Raw genomic sequence first — 20704 nt, forward strand, 5'->3', positions numbered from 1 at the left:
GAACAAGAACGTGGAGGTACGATACAAAACGCAACGTAAACAGGAGCGAGCGAAGTTTTTTGTGGAAACTGCGATATTATCTATCCCTTACAAAGTAAAAAAAGCTTCTTTATAGGTCTCCGCACTGCACAATAAGACATTTTTTCGTTAATTTCTTTCTTGTCGGTTATGGTTACCAAAACGGTCCCACTAGCATTTTACACCCATTGAGCCCTGATGTCCGATTTTGACACCATACCTGTAAATCCATTAATACTCGCACCACAAGCTTAAAATTTTTGCTGTGTGGTTATGGGGCCGTAGGTATCGTAAAAACGCGGAGCAAAAAAATCTACGGCCGAAATAAAAAATTCAGGGCTGAAAGGGTTAAATATTTAGGGGTTATGTTTGATTCGAACATGAACTGGCAATCGCATATTAGTAAGACATGTCCGAAGCTAACCTATGGTTGCCATTTGTTGCCTATGAACCATTCGTTGTTACAATCGGATTTTACTAGGAAGGAAGGAATGTATAGGATTTTCAGTGTTAGCATTGTAGATTTAAAAAGTTCCCAGTTGACACCGATTGGGCGAGCATTATAAGATTTCGCAAAAGAGTTATAAAATTCTGATAGTGCGAGGTTGATGACATTGAAATTAGCCCTTTTGTAGTCTGTTATTATCTTTTTTCATTGGGGACCGCTTTGTGGTGGGCAGTGATAGGCAGGTGTGAATTATGTTGTGATCGCTAATGGCTGGTAACATGGTGATGCCTTTAACGTCATCGGGGGAGGTTGTCAGAAGTGGGTCAAGAATGTGACTTCCTCTTGTGGGGCATGTGATGACTTGGTGTAGGTTGAAGTCAAGTGTTAGATCGAGGAAGCGTTTTGATTCGTGGGAAGGTGATCTGTTAAATAGCACTGAGAGTAAGGGCCAGCTAATGTTAGGGAAGTTGAAGTCACTGAATAAGTAGATGGGAGAATTTGGAAATGTATCTTTGATGTTGTTCAAAGCAAGGCACAGCGTGTCACAGAAGGATGAATCACTATCAGGTGGTCGATAGCAGATACCAAAAACGACTTTCTTTGCCCTGTCATTCACGGATGCCCACGTGAGTTCAACAGTGTCGTCATTAGAGATGTGAGAAGATGAAAAGGTGTTCTTGACAGCTATGAGGACGCCTCCGCCTTTTTTGTTTTTCCTGTCATGCTGGTATATTGTGAAGTTAAGGGAGGGGCAAAATATTCCACTGTCTCTGATATCATCGTTCAGCCAGGTTTCAGTAAGTAGCACGACATCCGCTTCCATATCAGTAATGTAACCTTCAATAAGAACGGTAAACTGGGCTAGTTGGTAGGAATTCATACTGAAAACTGCGCAAAAAACGAAGACACAGAACAAGAAGGCATGACACGGGCACGACAATGCTGCGCCCGTATCGTGCCTTCTTGTTCTGTGTCTTCGTTTTTTGCGCAGTTTTCAATATGCATGTAACCTTCAAGTTTATCGCGTTTTGGGATAACGCTTCGGATGTTTGTGAACGCAATATTCAGGTCGAGGTGTAGTGATGGACGCTGTATAATGACAGGTGAAAGTACTTGTTGGCCGGTGCGTCACGTATTGCTTCGCTGAGAGTTTGCGGGGGGTGATTCAGTGTTTCTGCGCACGGTAGCTGCTGAGCTTGGGATCTCCTGTACGCTATCAGCATCAGCGTTATAGTAATAGCATTTACAGCCTACATAAAGTTTGTCGAAAACAAGTTCAAAGGCACATTTTTTTTGGTCCTATGAACTCAGGCAGCTTTGAACGTGCTTGGCGTGTAGGAAATTCAAATGCTTCTCTTATGGCGAAGTTCGTCCCTTCAAGTTTTCGCCCATGGGAAAGAATGTTCTCTTTCGTTTTGAACTGTGCAAACTTTACGATGATGGGGCATTTTTTGTCGTCGGAATGACTTCCAATACTGATCAATTCGCGCTACAAGGCACATACACATGAAAACACAAACGGACGAAGCGCGTACTTTCAACTCAGTTGAAAGTACGCGCTTTGTCCGTTTGTGTTTTCGTGTGTATGTGCTGAAAGTATGCGCTTCGTCCGTTTGTGCTTTCATGTGTATGTTCCTTGTAGCGCGAATCGATCAGTATGAAGCACCAACTAGCCCCCGCTCTTGCATTGTTGACTTCCAATACGGTGGGCACGTTCTATGCTACTCCGGTCAAGTTGAAGGTCAAGGTGATCTGCGCAAAGTTGGACAATTTTATTCGCTGATTCGGTCCCATGATTCGCTGTTTGTGTCGTCAAGGCCCAAGAAAAGCAAGTTGTTGCTGCGCATACGGTTTTTGGTGCCGATGTTGGCAGCGATGTTGACTGCGATTTCGCGCTGTATGTGGTCAGTCTCGTTAGGCGTTTTGATAGTATTCGGTGAGTGTTCCGGTGGCTCAAGATTCACTAGACGGTTGCTTAAATCGGCTATTTGTTTTTCGTGCAAGACTTGAGTCACACCGAGGTTAGCTATTTCTAAGCGGAGTGCTGCAAAACTTTCTTCGAGTCGCTGAATGCGGGCTTCAACAGGTAATGGTTCTTTGGGCGTGCCAGGGCCAGGGTTGAGTTCAACGCCACCAGATAATATTAGCTTAAGTTTTGACAGGTAGTTGAAAGCTAGAACATCAGTGAGTATGTGAAAAACATTGCGCCACTTTGAGTCGTAGGGGCACGACACCATCACCAAGAAACGGTTGCTACTACGGTATTGTTTGGTTAAGGTAACTAACCTGAAACATCAGGAGTGCAGTGAGCATTGTGCGGCGACCGATGTCGTGCCCCCGACGAATGGTTCAAGAGAGACCTGAAAAGGCTTCTTAATAGGAAAAAGCGTCTTTACCGTAAGGCCAACTTGCATAACCTGCCTGAAACATGGGAACGATACCATCTATGCGCAAAAGAATATAATGAAAAATTGGCCTCCGCTAAACTGAAGTTTTTTCTTCCGACTTACATTCTATCCTTCAAACAAACCCTAATAAATTCTGGCGTATTCTCTCCCCTAAACTCCAATCCTCTAGAATTGAGCTTCTTGACGCTGACCGTGAGCCCATAGACAGCAATGAGTGAGCGGAAATTCTAAATAAATACTTCTGTTCAGTGTTCTCCTCAGCAACTGGCAGTCCAAGTTTTTTGCCAGCCACCTCCGCAATACCCATGCCCCAAGTCACAATCACACCGGCAGGAATAGAAACCTTAAAGGGACACTGAGGAGAAATTGAAGTTGACTTGCATCGACAGAATACCAGCTCCTGATTACAAAAACGCCATTCATACTGACAACAAAGCTCCTGTAACGTAGAAAAGAGCAAGAACCAAAATACAGGTATCGCCGCCACAGGCCAAACTCGCAAGTACAAGCTTCATGGCGTCATAGGACAAAACAGTGTTGCTAGAACCAATAGTTCTAGCAACACTAGGACACGAGAAGCACAAATCACTGAGGCGCAGCCAATGCATGCGCAAATCTCCTTGACGCCGCCAGATGGCGCCACGTGCCCGGCTGCTACGCGCGCGCCTGAAGCATCGGGACCAATCAGCGCCTGCTCGCCGGTGTTAGGCGGGCTCCCGGTATTCCGCTAGCGGTAACAAGGTACACGGTACGCTAAAGGTGTCTATTTGCGAGAACTTCGTTGACGACTTCGAGAACGAGATCCATCGTAACGCTGGCAAAACACCGGTGCAAACGTAAGCGAAGTGTCTGTACCGACGGCCGCAATAGCCGATAGATGCCTTCAACGTGCGGCCGGCGGTAGCTTTCTTTTCGGCTGCTGCTAGGCCGCACTGCTGGCCGCCAGAAATCACGGAGTCTGCATCACGTCATGTTCACGTCACATTTCGCGTCACTTAGTCCTCTGTTGTCACAGGAGAATACCAAGTTTGAATCAGAGCGGCGGGAAAAACCTTTTCAACTTCGAATCCAAATTTCTTAGAAATAAATGCATTTTTCGCTGCCGGCCAAGTGGCAACAAAGCCATGACATGCCGAACTATCTGATTTTGCTACAAAAAAAATATTAATAGTGCTCTCCTCAGTGTCCCTTTAATCAGTTCTCTCAAAACTTCATCATCAGCTGGCTGCGACAATATTGTCACCGACAATTTCACACCAAAAGTCACAGCGTTTCCTAGGACGAAGCCCGCCGAACCGCCGAGCTCATGCAGAACGAAGACGACGCGCGGCCACGCGCGGCTGCCACACTGTTGGCTCTCTGCCGGCGCCACCTGGTGGCCGAATGACGGGTCCACACCAAGGCGTCAGAACCTTACGGAGAGTAGTGGCGAGTTGACTGCTCATCACAGAAAAATCAGCGCCGGTATCGACGAGTGCGGTCACTTGATAACTGTCGGCGGTTACAAAAATTTCAGATGAAACTAATCGTTCGCAGCACGTCGGTGAGGTCGTCGGTGAGGTCGTCGGAGAGGTCGTCGGAGAGGTCGTCGGATTGGGTCGCCACCCCCCGGGCAGGGGCGTCGAATCGTCGGGTGGAGGCTGTTGACTCTGTACAGTGGCGGCGGCCCTACCCCCGGAGGACGCCGTCTTCAGTTTTCCCGGCGAGGGGACGTGCGTCTGAACTGACCAGATGTTGAGGGCCGACTGGGCGAAGCAAAGCGCCTCGGGGATGGCGATCGCGATTGGCGCTGCTGCGAGGCCGGGAGCAGCACGTGAGCGGCGAGGTACTCGTCGATGTCCTGCGGTCTTTCACCATAGCGAGGTCGAGGCGCGTCGGGCGGGAAGCCTCTCAAACCCATACGCCGGTACGGGCAATGCCGCAGAATATGGCCAGGCTCCCCGCAGTGGTAGCAGAGCGGGCGGTCGTTGGGCGTGCGCCACACGTGCGCTTTGCTGACAGGAGGGCGCAGGTTCTGCTGCTGCTCGACGGGGCTCACGTAACGGTGGGATGTTCGAGGTCCGGCAACTGGGCGAAACTCTTGCGGCATGGGAGCAGGTCGGCGCAGGGCATCGCTGTAGGACATGACGTGTGGCTCCGGTAGTGGTGCTGGTGGTGGCTGCACCACGCGCTGAATTTCGTCACGGATGACGTCCCCTGTAGAAGGTATGCTTGCCGACGGAGCATCCATGCGGAGGTGTCGCAGTTCTTCGCGGACAATGCTCCGTACAATCTCTCGCAGCGCCTCATCCCCGGGGCCTGGCAAGGGCGCGAAGTATTGAGTGGCCGCTACATTTGCCTGACGGCCGTATTGGGCGCTCCGTTCCAGCAACGAACGCTCCATGGAGGTAGCTTCCTTGGCGAAGGCGGCGACGGTTAGCGGAGGGTCGCGCATGAGGCCAGCAAACAGCTGCTCCTTCACACCACGCATAAGGTGCCGCACCTTTGTAGCTTCTGGCATGGTAGGGTCAGCCCGATTGAAGAGGCGTGTCATGTCCTCTATAAACATGGCCACGCTCTCGTTGGACTGCTGTGACCTGGAGCGAAGGGCAAGTTCAGCGTTCTCCTTCCGTTGGCTCGAGCTGAATGTGGCGAGCAACTCACGGCGAAAAGCTGCCCAGTTGGAAAAGGACGCCTCGTGGTTCTCAAACCACGTTTTCGCCGAGTCGAGCAGTGCGAAATATACATTCAGCAGCTTCCGCTCGTCGTCCCACTGGTTAAATGCGGCCACACGGTCAAAATTGGCCAACCAGTCTTCTACATCCTCAAACCGGTCGCCGTGGAAGGATGGTGGCGACCGAGGTGCGAGAAGGACGCACGGCGGGGCACTGCCGGAAGACTGACCTGTCTGGCTGCCAGTGGTGGATGTCATCGCTCTGACAGGCCTTGTTAGTGGCTCGAACTCGGGTTGCAGGCCTCGCAGGCGACGGCTCGTTTTGTGGACGGGTGTGGCGTCCGCGGGTCGGGGAGAAGCGTCACGGCTGTCGTCGGGGTCAGCGTACATGGGATGGTACCCAGCACCTCCACCAAATGTCACCGACAATTTCACACCAAAAGTCACAGCGTTTCCTAGGACGAAGCCCGCCGAACCGCCGAGCTCATGCAGAACGAAGACGACGCGCGGCCACGCGCGGCCACGCGCCTGGAGCCAAGGTTCGGCCACCAGGTGGCGCCGGCAGAGAGCCAACAGTGTGGCAATATAAACAGTAAACGCCTGAAAAATACTAGTTCAGTCTCAAGCCTAATCCTGCATCTAATTTTTACCCAATCATTGGAATCCGGAGAAGTCCCCGATGACTGGAAGATAGCTGAAATCATTCCAATATCCAAGAAAGGTGACCGCACAAATCCTTCCAACTATCGCCCCATTTTGTTGACCAGCATTCCCTCAAATTACTCGAACATGTTATATCGTCTAACATAATGAGCCATCTAGACTCAATTAACTTCTTTTATCCCCACCAACACGGTTTTCGAAAACACTATTCCTGTGAAACCCAATTGGCCGAATTCACTCATGACATCCTACACTTTAGGGACAATAACCTTCAAATAGACGCCGTTTTTTTAGATTTTTCGAAAGCATTCGACCGTGTTCCTCACTTGCACCTGCTCGCAAAACTCTCCTCCCTAGGTATTCCTGGTAACCTAATAACCTGGATTGATCATTTCTTAAATGGGCGCATGCAATTCACTTCATGCAATGCTTACCGCTCACCCCTTACAGATGTATCATCAGGTGTCCCCCAGGGCGCTGGCTTATCACCACTGCTATTCCTCATTTACGTCAACGATCTTTCAGTAAACACAAACGCCAAATTAAGACTGTTCGCGGACGACTGCGTAATATAGAGCCCCATTCGTGATCCCACCGATAGTCACCTACTACAAAAAGATATTGACACAATGGCCACATGGTACGACCGATGGCTCATGCCTTTAAACCTAGATAAATGCCAACTGTTGTCGTTCTGTCGCAAACGCGCAGTTATTCATCATTCATACAATATTAACTCAGTCCCGATTGCCTCAACAACGTCCTATAAGTATCTTGGATTACATCTGACATCTTCACTATCTTGGGTGAACCATGTCCAAAGAATATGTTCCGATGCCTCCCTTGTCTTGGGTTATCTCCAACGTAACCTCAAGTCAGCATCTCTCGAAGTAAAAAAACTTGCTTACCTAACATTTGTTCGTCCCAGACTTGAATTTGCATCATCCATCTGGCATCCCTCCCAAGCGTACCTTAGCGCCGAACTTGAGGCCATCCCAAACCGCGCGACCCGTTCTATCGCCTCTGATTACTCAAAAGGAAGTAGCATCACTGCACTCAAACATTCTATCTCCCTCCCCACACTTGAATCAGGCCGCATCATCTCACGCCTTTGCCTACTGCACAGCTTTTTCTACCATCCGACATCAAAACACCCCCTGCGGAAACCACCGATCCGAACTTCCAGTTGCCTCAGCCGCAGCCACCCCATAGCCAGCATCAGGAGCCGTACTTTAGCAATGAGCAGTTCCTTTTTTTCCTGGCATAATAAACCATTGGAATGCCCTGCCCAACGACATAGTATCATGCAACGATCGCAAATCATTTCACGCAAAACTCACCAGTCATTTTCAGAACACGTGAACCGTTTGTTGGCCTTTACTTTTTTTCTGTATTTTCCCTGTGTTTTTCCTGTATTTTTCTGTACTTTTTGGCTTCTCTTGTGTTATAACCACTTGACACTCTTTATTTTATTTTTGTTGCATTTGCAGTTGCAGTGTTTCTTTCATTGGCTATGTTTTCATCATGAGTGCATTTACACAAAACAACTTGTAACCCCCTCCTTATGTAATGCCCTCGGGCCTTTAAGGACGAAATAAATGAAATGAAATGAGGTGAAATAGGTTACTTACAGCCCGTGAATGTTTTAACACAATGGCTGTGTGTATTTTATATTTCTCATTTGTGCACAGTTATCTCAGCGACTGCATAGTATCATGGGGCAGTGCATGTAAAAGATACTTAAAATGTGTTGGCCACTTACAGAAGAGGGAATCATAACCTTTTCAAACAGAACGGATGCTGCGGATTCGCCTCTGATGCCCTGGACTAAGTGGCATGGACTGGCATGATACTACATAGAGTAACAGCACATGGTGACCCCCTTAGTACAAGAGCTGCAGTGAACAACTCTGCTGGTTGCCAGGAATGTTCACGGTTGAAGGCTAGTAGAATTCCAGGGCACTCTTGTATGGAATTGTACGCACGTGGAAGCAGCATGCAGTTTTTCTGCAGCCATGAAGCACTTCTTGTTGAGTAGGCAAGCAATATAATGAGATAGATAGCCCTCTGTGTTAGCCTGGTTGAATCAGTACTTGGCTGTTGTGATTTTTTGCATAATAATGCCGCATTATTTTGGTCCCACTGCTAGCCAGTCAGGCTGTGGGAGCAAACAAGTTTTGCCAAGTTATGTGTGCCACATGGATAAAAGTTAAAGAAGAAGAAGTCTCACAGTCAGAGCTTTCCCTCATGTGCATTGCTCCAGCGTGCATTGTTGGCCATGCTGTGTAACACATCCAGCAGCAGCGTCATTGGTGGTCTCTCTCTGGCAGCAGGTGGCTGCTTGTGTGGCCAGTGAAGCACTCACCAGATTTGCAGTTTTCTTCGTTGTTGAGGGCAATTTATGGCATGCTATCTCACTCTAAAGTCGGAACTTAACTCTGCAGGGAAGCACGCGCATTCAGGACCGCCACACTCAATTCCACCATGACAAAAAAGTAGTGCATTTCTTTGTTTTGTAAAAAAAGAAGCTGATCACTCAAGAATTTCGATGCCTCTGTGGCTTGTCTGATGTGGGCCTTCCTGTTGTTGTCAGTGGTCAGCAGACCCACTGAAACCGGCTGCTATTGTGAGTACCAAGGCTCCCACTCACCCGTGTCTGTCTAAATGACCTGAAGTAAAATAAAACACTTTGTGGCTGTGATTAGCCTTACTGGCCACTGCATTAGACCGCAGGCAAACATCCCACGTCTCTCAAGCTGTGCTTTGGGTGTGGTTGTTTTCAACTTTAATCTGTGTGTAATGGACATCAGAACCAGGCTGAAAACTCAACTGCTACCACACCTGGTCCACATTTGGGCCAACCATGCGAAATGATTTGTTTTAGGACAGATTGAAACAGGCCCACGTGGGCTTCACAGTCTCCCCGATGCACTCCGCAGGTGCAGTGTTTCCGCTCGCTAACCGCGGAGGGGTTCGTGTTCAGGAGCAAAGGTAGAGACGACAAAGCGTGAACACTCATACGCTATTTATTAAACTTGCAGATAACACACAGAGCGGACTTGCTGGCTACAAAACATCCACGAGGCATTCCTCAGAAAAAGAAGGCTGACGTAAGAAGGGCGTCTGACTTACTGACTGGGGCAGGGGCGCGACTTCGGGGGTATCAGCGGCGAACGTTTGTATGCACTGACAGTGGCGGCTGGGTTTTCCCGTGTGCACCACATTCTCGGGGCAAAGCCATCCCCGAGTGTTTGCTGGGGGAGGTGACGAGAGTGTGCATTTGCTACGCTCGTTTCGCTGCCTGGAACCAGAAGTGCACCGGCAAGGCATAACAGATCTCCGCGCACCTGCTGTGGAAGGTGACAGGAGCAGGCGGCTGCAACCGCTTGTGACAAGTGACTGTGCCTGCATCAACATCTGGATGGATACCATCACATTTGAGTACGAGGTGTTCCATGCCAGATCTTTGAAATGCACCTGTGGGCTTATTAAAATGCAAGTCTTGCCCCGAAATACCGATGACTGGAATCCATTGTTTGGCTCTCATGCACTATTTAGGGTACTGTGGTACGTTTCTCTTTGTGTGACTGTGCTGGAGGTCGACTGTACATCCTATGCTGCCAGCTGACACAGTTAGCGCCCCGATTCTCATGTCAGGATGTTTGACAGGCCTATGGATACGGCCCTTCGTGCAACCAGTGCGAGGCTGAGAAGGTCTTCGAGTTTGCCCTGCTGGTGGGCTACCGGCACATCGACCACGCCATGCCTCCTCAGCCAGACGTCCTCCACCGCTTTCCCAAAGAGGTGAGTCTCTTCTGCCACTGCGCTTTGAGCCTCTTCTTGGGTCATTTGCAGCTCGTCTTCATCTGGATTTCCGCCAAAGGGACCCGTTTCCATCTGGTCTAAAACACCTGAGTTGCCCGATATGTAGCTTTCTAAAATTTCATGCTTGACTATACTAGCTTCATGGCTATTAGGTTTAAATATGACCCTATCCCAAGGTCACACTTGTTGCTTCTATTGGCCTCGTGTGCCAACAAATCTACTTCCTCTCTACCGTCGCCTTCTCTTGTCCTTGAATCTGCACATTGTGAAGTGAGGAGCGTGATTGGAGACATGCAGAGCAGGACAAAGAATGAGACGAGCACATTGGTGTGTTTGCCTCATTTGTGCTGTCTCAAATTGTGCTGTTCACTTCATTACCAAGTAGACCGCTAAAACGTCTTTTTTGGCAGGTTTTAATCTTCGGTATGCCTGAAAAAAGAATGGAAAATTCCTCTAATGAAGTATCACTGTTTCTGCCATGCGGAGTGGGCATAGTCTATGAGATTCCCCTCATGTGTGACGAAATTTACATAGGACAGATGGGAAAGTGTATTTTCTGGGGTTTAACGTCCCAGAGCAACTCAAGCTATGAGGGACACTGCAGTGCAGTTGTGATCCCCTGGGGTTCTTTAACGTGCACTGACATTGCCTCTAGCATTTCGCCTCCATCGAAATGTGATTGCCATGGTCGGGATCAAGCGCCCGTCTTTCAGGTCAGCAGCTGAGCACCATAACCATCGAGTCATTGCGGCGGCCTTACACAGTCAACGACGTTAAAACCAAATGGAACCTTATTCGAATTGGCTGGCAGCAGACCACATGAGGATGATTTAAGAATTGGAAAAACAGCGCAATCAAAGACGAGACACAAGAGAAGGACAAAACACCAGCGCTGACTAACAACCAAATGGTTGGTTGTTTGCCCTCTTCTGGAACACATGAGGATGCAGTGCGCTTAGTGACCAGTATGTATTGCTGCGCGATAAAGAATTTGAAGTGGTTGGTAATTGCTTTAGCGAGGAAGATGCATGATTGCACATTTGTTTCTACCCTTGGTCTGTTTGTTTACTGTTCAGCCGTCTCCCAAGTAAACAGGCCGTAAGTGAGCAGCTGTCGTGTTCACCTCCCCATCACTTCCTCATCTCACATCGTGCTCACCCATTCTTTTCCCAACAGTACATTGCTAACGTTGGAGGAATGCTTTCACCAATGCGGCATAAGGTCTTCTACCAACCACTTCTTACAGATGACACAGGCATGGAATCTCCTGAGAATGAGAACTTGTTCAGTCGAATCTCTGGCATGGCAGGCACGGAAGGATGTCAGAGCTGTGAAACACACTGTTTTTCAGCTGATTTTACCAGCTATTCTGCTATCTGCATGTTCAAACAAATATTGCTGCGAATCCATTCTTCAGAGCTGCCTGCGCGGGGCTCCATCACTGTGTCTGTGATGCAAGACACAACCTCGGTTCATCGCATCCAGGCGGAGCCGACTCTGTGTTGTTCCAGAATGTTGTGGTAATTTTGCACGCTGTATCTCGAAAGTTAGCTATCAGCTTTAAATTGAGCTCGGCCAAGAGCGGTGGGCATTCTGTTCGACAATCGCCGAGCACGCCTGTTGCTATGCCGCCACCGAGTGATTCAGTTCTTTTGCGGGCGCAAGTCAGCCCAAATAAAGAGCTTCGTTTGCAAGTCTTTGTTGCTGTCTTCCTGACCGCTGGACTGCCGTCAGTACAACGTGACAATATCAATGCCCTCCTGCTAATCCTTTCAGCCCAGTTGTCTCAAATGAGCGCAAAGAATGTTGATTTCTGAAGCCTCTTTATCTTTTTTTTATGACAGGCGCCGGATACCAAAGTGAAATTGCTAATAAAAGGGCCTCCACCACTTTGTATGCTTCCGAAGTGGTTGAAAACAGCAGGAAAGGTGGCATGCAGGGCTAAAGGGCGGGCAGATACTGTACTGTCACGGACAAACGAGGTGTGGGGTTTCCCATCAATCCCCATTTAGCCGGCTAGACAGAGGAATTCTGCAGTGTTTATTATCTTAGTTTGATAGCCTCTTTGGAGGCTGTTGCAGGCCAGCTCACAGGCATGGTTTTGCTGCCATTGTGTTCTTCCCCTGCTGTGTTGCTTTGAGAGCACTGTTATCATGGCCTGCAGGCACATGACCACATGGGATTTTTTCATTTTTGGCACACTTCTTGCCAACACGGAAAGAACTAATCTGTAGCACACATCTTAATAACAGTGGTTGACTTGGCCATTTGTCAGGCACAGTTTACAATTTGGCGCCGCGTTTTCGGTGGAAACCCATAGCCAAAGTATGAATTTTTAAAGTTTTATTTATTTATTCAGTTGAGCAAAATACAGAAATAGTCTTAACTGTGTACAAAGGATGTCCAAAAGTAGTGCCCCGCATTTTTTTTCCCCCTTTAAGCAAAAGATAATGCGTTAAAATATCACAAGATTGATGCGACCCGTTTATGTGTCCCCACTTCCACCTTTGTCACAGATGGAAAATGGTGCTTGATACTTGAGCAGTTGCCAAATTTGGCTGGACTGCCCTCTCCTGGCCCCGTGTGATTTTATCTTTCCGGATGCCCTTCGTGGAGACATTCGCAATGGGTGCACCGGAAGGCATGCATGCCCTTCTTCACCTGTGTGTGTGGAGATAAGTAATACAGGTTCAGCAAGTGTTTGTGGTGGTATTCTTTGTGAATTTCATACAAACAGTGGTCGATAGTAAAAAAACAAAATCAAAGGGGAGCGTTGCATTTTGGAATCCTCTTTGAATGGCCAACAGTTACGGAGAAACAAAAACTTCTCTGCTGTTTTTTTTTTTTTCCCACACCCATGCAGCAACTGGCTGCGCTTCTTGGTGGTCAACAGTGTGGTTGAAGTCTCTATTTCCGTCTCAGGTTGTCTGGGACACTTGCTGGTGTAGTTGGGCAACTGCAGCGCTTTTTTCTACCTCCTCAGATTTCGGTGAGAAAGTTTCATGCTACGCAGTTTTCTGGCCATTTCTGCCAATTTTCGCACCGGAGCGGTGTTTTGTTGTAGCGCCAATGCATTTGTTGACACGTCTTGTGTGTTTAGCTTTTTAAGCGAAGCAGATTCCCCCGAGAAACTGTTAATTTTTACCCGCTGATACTGCTTCATTTGTTGATACTAGGCCTTAGTTGCCACAAAGCACAACACAACCTTGTGGCAGAAGACAGGATGTTCTCCTTGGCTTTGAAATGGGTGAATTTAACTCTTATTGGGCGACACTTTGATTCCACGACTTCACATACATTCAGTAATATCAGGATCAAGATGTAGTTCCAGTTTGTTAGCACAGTACTTTTTGTTCAGTGTCCCTCCATGACTCACATTTTGTATCATATCATTGTGCATTACATTATGTTTCATTTACATTACACTTCATTAGATTACGTTTCATTTACATAACATTTCATTACATTTGATTGTATCAAGTCTTACGTAACATTGGTTATTTTTTTTCTGCTGTGGGATTAGAGCATAATGAACATGGTGCGTTTTTTATGGTGTGGATTATGGTAACATGACATGCCAAATGCTTGGGTAGCATTGCAATGTGTAGCATATGCACCAGTGTATGTCCAACTGTGTTATCAGTTGTGTCTTGTGCTATGTCCCCATGAACGCCTATGAACAGCAAGCGTGATTGAGTACAAAAATAACAGCACGAAAAACGGGAATGAAGGGTAGAAAAACAGAGGGCAAGCGCTGACCTGTGTTTTTCTACCCTTCATGCCCATTTTTGGCGCTGTTATTTTTGGAAAATGTATCACCAACTCTCCCACCTAGCTATCGTCTTGATTGCGTCCCATGAGAGTGTCTACAACACATGTGTAAGTGATGTTCTCTGCTTTTAATCCAGACATCTATATAAATTTCTCTATGAGAAGCCCTTCAACCTGTCAAATATAGGGGCAGCAGCCTTTGTCAAGCTACTAATCAGCAGCTTTTTTGTTGCTTGCTCTCGCATTATTTGTAGTGTTGTAAAAATAGTTAAACAACTTGAATTGAATTTAAGCCATGAAAATTAAGGTTATCCCTGCATGGCCTGTTATTTGTATCAATCCTTGCAGCTTTGATCTTTCTTAGTCTGGGCTTAACCAACACTTGGTCCAGAGTTGAGTGGCGGGGATTGTTGGGTTGATTCTAGCGTCACAACGCGGTTGGTAATAAACGTTAGCATTTTTTCATGGCAGGACTGTGCAGTTCTAAGCTGTTTAACTTTGCGCATGATGGTTGCCTGATTTTTCTATAATTGTTTTGTAGTTTTTATCAAGGCCTCGAATTCAGGCAGCCCGGATTTAGCTCGCCATCCCCAGAAATCAACAGCGTGAGTTGACAGTGCTGCGAGCATTTCTGCGTCACAACATGCACGAAACAATCCTCGCCGTGTCAGGCTGTCTTTCGAAGGGCTTAGATAACAGACGTGAAACGTCAGAAGAGCGTTCAACATGGTTCTTTGAGCGGCGTCTGGCCTGCGTCGGTGATCGGTTTAAGTAGAGAGCGCTCGTCGGGTCCCGTGATTGGTGACATCATTGAAGAATGTTGCCAAGTGAGATGAGATCTGTGCGCCAAGTTTGGAATTCTGCTCCGGGGCACGCGATCGGGGGCCGTCCAGGGAATGCGATGCAGCGTTTCGGCGACAGGAACGAAGCAGGCAGCCAGCATGGCAGCGGCTGAAACATCAGAAGAGTGTTCTCTGAGTGGTGCCTTGGCTCGTTTGCCACAAAATTAACATACCAGGAAGGTAATACAGCTGCACTGCATCGTAGACTCAGTACAGGCATAATCATGGTCACGAGTGCTGATGGAAGTGTCGTGGTATCACTGGCGCAATAAACTTGTGTGCCTTCTCGGCGTCACTGGCTCACTCGGGACCTAGGGTTAATTCGAACGGAGATCACGGGCTCATTTTATTTTTGTAGGAGCTTGAGCTTCCCTCTGAATTGTGCTGAAGGAAAATTATGGCTTATATCAATGGGTTGTCCGGACGGAGCACGAAATGCACCGTCAATTGGCAGGAAAGGGGGTGGTAAGGCAGGTCCACTACTGGAAGCCAGGATCGGCATCAAAAATGGTTCGTTGAAACACTAGCCGCTGTCAAGAAAACGAGCTTCGGATCGCCAATTGTAATGTGCCATTAGGATGTGATGATGTCTTCCACAGTTGTCCTTCATAGGGCAGCCATTACAAGAGGTTGTGGTGTGTTGTTTGCAGACAGACTGCCCTGGCTATGACCCGGTGGTGATTGCTCACCTCTGCCTGCCACAGGACTGCTCTGAGGATGGTGCTTCGGCAGCCGAAAGGCCAGTACTGTTGTGGCTGGCCTCTTTGACACATTGCATACTGCTTGGCTGACAGAGTTTGGTTCTTTTGCCAGTCCCTGTACACTTATCGCTGCACTGTCCTATCGCGCATGTGCTTGTATGGCGTGAAACTTAACCGCTTACAAATTAACCAACTGTCGGTTGTGTTTTATGTGAAAGCTGTGTCTCACCGTCATTTATTATTCCTTAAGGGCCCCTTTCGGGGTATTACATAAGGGGGGAGCGAACAGAGAAAAGGTACTGAACAAAAGGTCAGTCAAGAAAGCAACGAGGTAACACAAAACACAGAATAGAGCAAAGAACGCGTCAGTCGTGAAACAGGGCTCATCACCACTGCCCTGGTACAAAGAGCATCACAGTGTTACACGAATGGTTCGGGCAGCGGGGCGAGTACACAAGGGTTACAACAAAAATCTCTATTAAAGGAATGCTTAGGGCAAATCCATTTTTCGATTGCAGCAGTGTTACAAATAATGATACAAACTGGACACTTGAAGGAAGTCCCGTGGACAGCCTGGGGCGGTCTGCACCGGACACCAATGGCAGTGTCTGCCTTGGGGCAGGACACTTTGCCGGCCATCCACTTTTTGTGCTTAGTTAAAATTGACTCTAATACAATATTGGACAACAGATTAGCAAAAATCATACTTCTTAACTAATGTTGTGTGGTACAGTGTGTTGTCGAGATCAAATAGTACCTGTCACGTTCACTGCGACGTTGCACAGGACATTCTACATACAGTTAACAAGCGCTAAAGCATATTGTCTTTTACACCTTTTTCAGAGAAACTCCAAGCCTGCACCCAAAGCTTTGAAGCAATCTTTGTACATTACTAACGTTACCATAGAAGGGTCAGGGTTCGGGCTAGTGGGTAGTCAACATGCGGATCCATAGCGCACTATATTCAAGGGACGTAGAACACGAGCGCTAAACTTCCATGGAACCATTCCACGGAACTTCCACGGTTCCGTGCAAGTTTAGCACTGGTGTTGTGTCTCTTCAATTTTGTGTGCTATGGATCCTCATGTTAATGTTACCAATAGACCTGTGTATTGTGGGAGCCACTCACAAATGGTCTCTCGGCCGCCGCGGTGGCTCAGTGGCTATGGTGCTCGGCTGCTGTCCCGAAAGACGCGGGTTCGATCCCGGCCGCGGCGGTTGAATTTCTTTGGAGGAGAAATTCGAGGCCCGTGTACTGTGCGATGTCAGTGCACGTTAAAGAACCCCAGGTGGCCGAAATTTCCGGAGCCCTTCACTACGGCGTCTCTCATAGCCTTAGTCGCTTTGGGACGTTAAAACCCATAAACCAAACCAAACCAAACAAATGGTCTCTCTGATTTGCCAAGTTGAGAACTGTACCCAGGCAGCTCCTCTGGACTGTGTCTGGACTGGAAGCAGCCCCAGCCTGTCCCATGGAACCCCGGATCCGACGTGGTTTGCAAATTGAGGATGCGCTCGCCGTTGTCTGCTTGCGCTGTCGTCTGCTTGCATAGCCGGCGCACATCAGAAGATGCATCTGCAGAAATAAATTTAAGAAACTATGATAAAATCAGCTCAAGAGGGACAGAAAGTTTTGAGAACGAGGTGTTTGGTTAGTAGAAAACCAGCGAAAAGGAGGAGAAGTACACAGGACAACGCTGGAAACACAACTGAAATTCTTTACTTGGTGAATCGCCAACATCAGGACAGGGCGCACATGCGCGAGAGCAACCACAAACGTTAACAAAAACAACAAACACGAAATAGATCAAGCGATCGAAGAAAGCGTGTGACAACCTATGTCCCATTCATGAAACTATATTCTTTTCAGTTCCTAACTGCTTGATTTTGAAGGCTTCTAAGATTTCTCGTTCTATCTGCGTTTTGCCGCGGCCAATGATTCTTACACTATGGAACAAAGGGGTGCAGTCTTTGCAGTGGTTTCAGTGTCGTGGCAGATTTGCTGTGTTGCCTGGCTGCAGCGACGTGCGGTGCTGCCTCATACGGTCATTGACGCATTGACCAGTTTGACCTATCTAGGCCTTGCCACAGGACAGTGGAAGCGAGTAAACAACATCGGCTGTGCATTTAGTGAACTTGGTCTGGTGCTTGACATTACATTTCTTTTTGTGCTAATTTTAGATATACGTGAACAAAGCGACGACAGTTTGGTGGGCGCAGAAAAGACAACCTTAACACCGTATTTCATGGCTACCTTCTTAACGTTATGTGACACTTTATGCAGGTATGGCATTACAGCGGGTCTCGATTCTTCACTAGGGGTTTCAACTTTTTTGTACTGTGACTTAAACTTACTGGTCAAGGTCTCAGCAATAGAAACGAGGACGTCCTCAGGGTAACCCGCTGTCCTCAACCGGTCAAGTTGCGCTAAGAAACTCTTCTGCATATTGTGTGTACAAGACCCGCGCAGAGCATTACCGAGGCAAAGGTTGGCAATGCCTCTCTTCACAAGTTTTGAATGCGAGGAGGAGTAGGGCAGCAGTCTTTTCTTGGTCCGTGGAGAGTAGCTCCAGCAAATGTGGGTCTCTTCAGAGAAGGTGAGAGTCAAATCTAAAAACCTAATTGAGTCATCAAGGGGCACCTCATGAGTAAAACTCAAGTCAGGACAGGTATCGTTAAAGAAGGTCAAGATGTCATTTGCGGCCACTTCGACACTGTCACGGGAAGCTAGTTTCAAGAAAATTAAGAAATCGTCCACATACCTAAACACTTTCACTACTCGAATGTCAATAAGCTTGTCATGCAACGCATTGTCAAAATGGGATAAAAATATGTGGCACAAAATAGGAGCTACATGCGAGCCAATTCGAACGCCCTGCTTCTGTATGTATGTACCTGCAGTTTTCATGTTCTACAACAGTGGAGGAAAGGTAGCAAGTCAAAAGTTCTAAAAATGAATTCCCCGATATGCCCGAGCTGTTCTGGAAGGCCACCGCACCTCGGTTTTCGATGAGATCCCGCACTGTAACTAACAAGTCCTTCTGGGGAACTGAATAGAAGAGGTCTTCGATGTCCATGGAAAAGGCGGAATTGGCACTCACACTGGTAGCGGATAAGTAGTCCACGACATCCATCGAGGTCCGAACGCTAAAGGGGTGGTTGACGTCTGCAGGCATCACGGAAGGAGGTAGCGTTTGGCTGCGGAGTTACAGGGTGAGACTCCGCCAAATGTAAGGTGGGGTTTATTTGGAGAAGCTTCAGAATGGCAGCAGGGCCAACAGCAGTCCGAGATGAGCCAGTCCAGCCAGGAGCGTGCACCAGGCGATTGCCATGCGGTGCACATCCGTCTTCTTTGCAGAAGCAAGAATTATAACCTTGCAGTGATGTGCATGGTTCGCACGAGCCGCATGGTGAAGAGAACGAGGCAGGGCCGGCACGAGAGAGGAAGAAGGCTGCCACCACTTTTCTTCCGGCTTGCTTCAGTAGATGTGAATGTGGTCGCCCCTTCCTGGCGACCTCAACAACCTTATCTGGGAATCCCGCTGATCTCAGCCTCTGGACCTGCTGTTTTAAACTGTTATTAATAGCATACACGCATCAGTATTACTGATCCCAAACACGGCACAGCTATGCCACAATTTACTATCTTCGAATGCCCTGGATGGTTACCAAACAAAGGCTTTTCTCACCGCTGTAGAAAGGACCAACACATGTGATCATGTTTCATATCCATTCTGATGTCTAATAATTGCAGCTCATGTCTGTGCGGGGTTTCAGAGGTGAATTTCAAGCCATAACTTGCATAATTTCAAGCCTTAGAATAATCTGAGTTAATGGTGCCCATATCTGCGGTGGTATTTCTAACGACCTAAAAATGATAAGTAACTTTACCCTCGTTCAAAACCCTCTGTTTGATGTTTGATTGTTGCTGCTGCTGTACCCTAGTCTGTATTGGGCTCCATACTAGCCGTGCACAGGATAAGGGCCAGTTGGTGTTGCATCACTGTCAGCAGAGCAGAAGGACTTCTTTCTCTCTGCGTGCTGCTGGAAATATCAAGTGTTGTGTGGCCGAAACCAGAGGTGGCTTCTCCACCCTGCAGGTTCTTCTTCACGCTGGTGCGGGACGATGGGGAGAAGACCTTTTTCCACTGCCTCCAGCTGCCCAAGGTGAGATGGCTTCCCTGCTGTGGCTGCTGTCGTTGGTAGGGAAGAACTAGTTTCCCCATTTCCTGGATGTTATTGCAGTGTGGCAGGGTGGTTCTCTTGTGCTGGACTACATCAGTGAAAGGAAGCAGGCAAAATAACGTGCCGGCAGCTTGGCAAGGCGCCGGCTCCCTCTGGTCTAAACGACCACCATGCTGGTGTGCGCGATTGCATTTGAGTGCACCATACCAAACTGATGGCACAAGTCGGCATTCATTTTTTGGGCATTCTAAAATTATGTGCTCATAGAAAAAGCAGCAGTGAGGCCGTTCGATCAAGAAATGGCCAGAACACAGGTCACAGGAGGTCAAGAATGGAGTTTGGTATCCCCTTCGTGGTGTAGAGGGAGTGATGTCCATGGTATTTGACTGAGTCTGACAGATAGACTGGGGTAACCAGCTGGGCATATGGTTGGAAGCCAGCGAAGCTAGTCACTTCTTGACGACTGTTCTAAGTGTGATGTTATTGCTGGTTCACATTAGCGCCTCCTAAAGGTATGGTACTGCTTTTTCGATGGGAAGTGTCAAGTACTGCTTCATACTCTATGCCTGAATGGGTTCTTATTCATGATGCTTGGTGCAGTTGACTTCTAGCAGCGTTTCTCACACGCGCTGCAGCATTCATCTTTCTCGTCAGTCGTTTCTCTCGTGCTGTGCAGCTGAAACGTGGCTGTGCTTTGGAGTTAGGTTAAAAGCACGCATGGAAGGTAAGTGGCACCCTGAAGTGATAAACATTCATCGATGAGAAGAGTCATTGTCCTCCGCCCACTCAAAACTGAAACTGCGGCAGCTGTAGAATGAGTGGCTCTTCGACACTAAGGATTTCCGCGCCATCATTCATCTTTTCTTTGCTGCACGAAAATTCGGTTTTAAGATGACTAAGCCTCACTGTCATTCCACTACTTCTCCTTTTTGCTCGGAAGACAAGAACCAGACAAGAGCGTTGTGTTTAATGCACGCACTCCTTTGCCGAGGCAGGGTGAGACCTGCATGACTGTTTTCTTCGGTTTCTCTGAAATTACAGGGTTCTGCATACAATGCTCTCATTTCTCGCGTTCAGCTTGCTTGTTCCTTTCATACAACAGCAGACATTGCATGAGAACAATGCAAAAAAGCGAGAACGAGAGGGGGAAAGACTTTTTTGCACTAAAATACACAGCAGACATGTCATGG

At 47.9% G+C, this 20704-nt stretch overlaps 1 protein-coding gene across 1 annotated transcript in view; it reads left to right on the top strand.

The window, feature by feature from the left end:
• LOC149367631 (DENN domain-containing protein 2D-like) overlaps window positions 1–20704 on the top strand; it is a 174956-nt gene that overhangs the window by 83181 nt on the left and 71071 nt on the right. The window contains exons 5-7 of the mRNA XM_089575130.1: window positions 9860–9994; window positions 15279–15367; window positions 19430–19496. Of these exons, the coding sequence (XP_089431256.1) occupies window positions 9860–9994; window positions 15279–15367; window positions 19430–19496 (291 nt within the window). The remainder of the gene's footprint in view (window positions 1–9859; window positions 9995–15278; window positions 15368–19429; window positions 19497–20704) is intronic.

Source organism: Amblyomma mixtum, chromosome 1 (assembly GCF_055824585.1).
Source record: "Amblyomma mixtum isolate Tamu chromosome 1, ASM5582458v1, whole genome shotgun sequence".
In the NCBI taxonomy this organism is placed as follows: Eukaryota; Metazoa; Arthropoda; class Arachnida; order Ixodida; family Ixodidae; genus Amblyomma; species Amblyomma mixtum.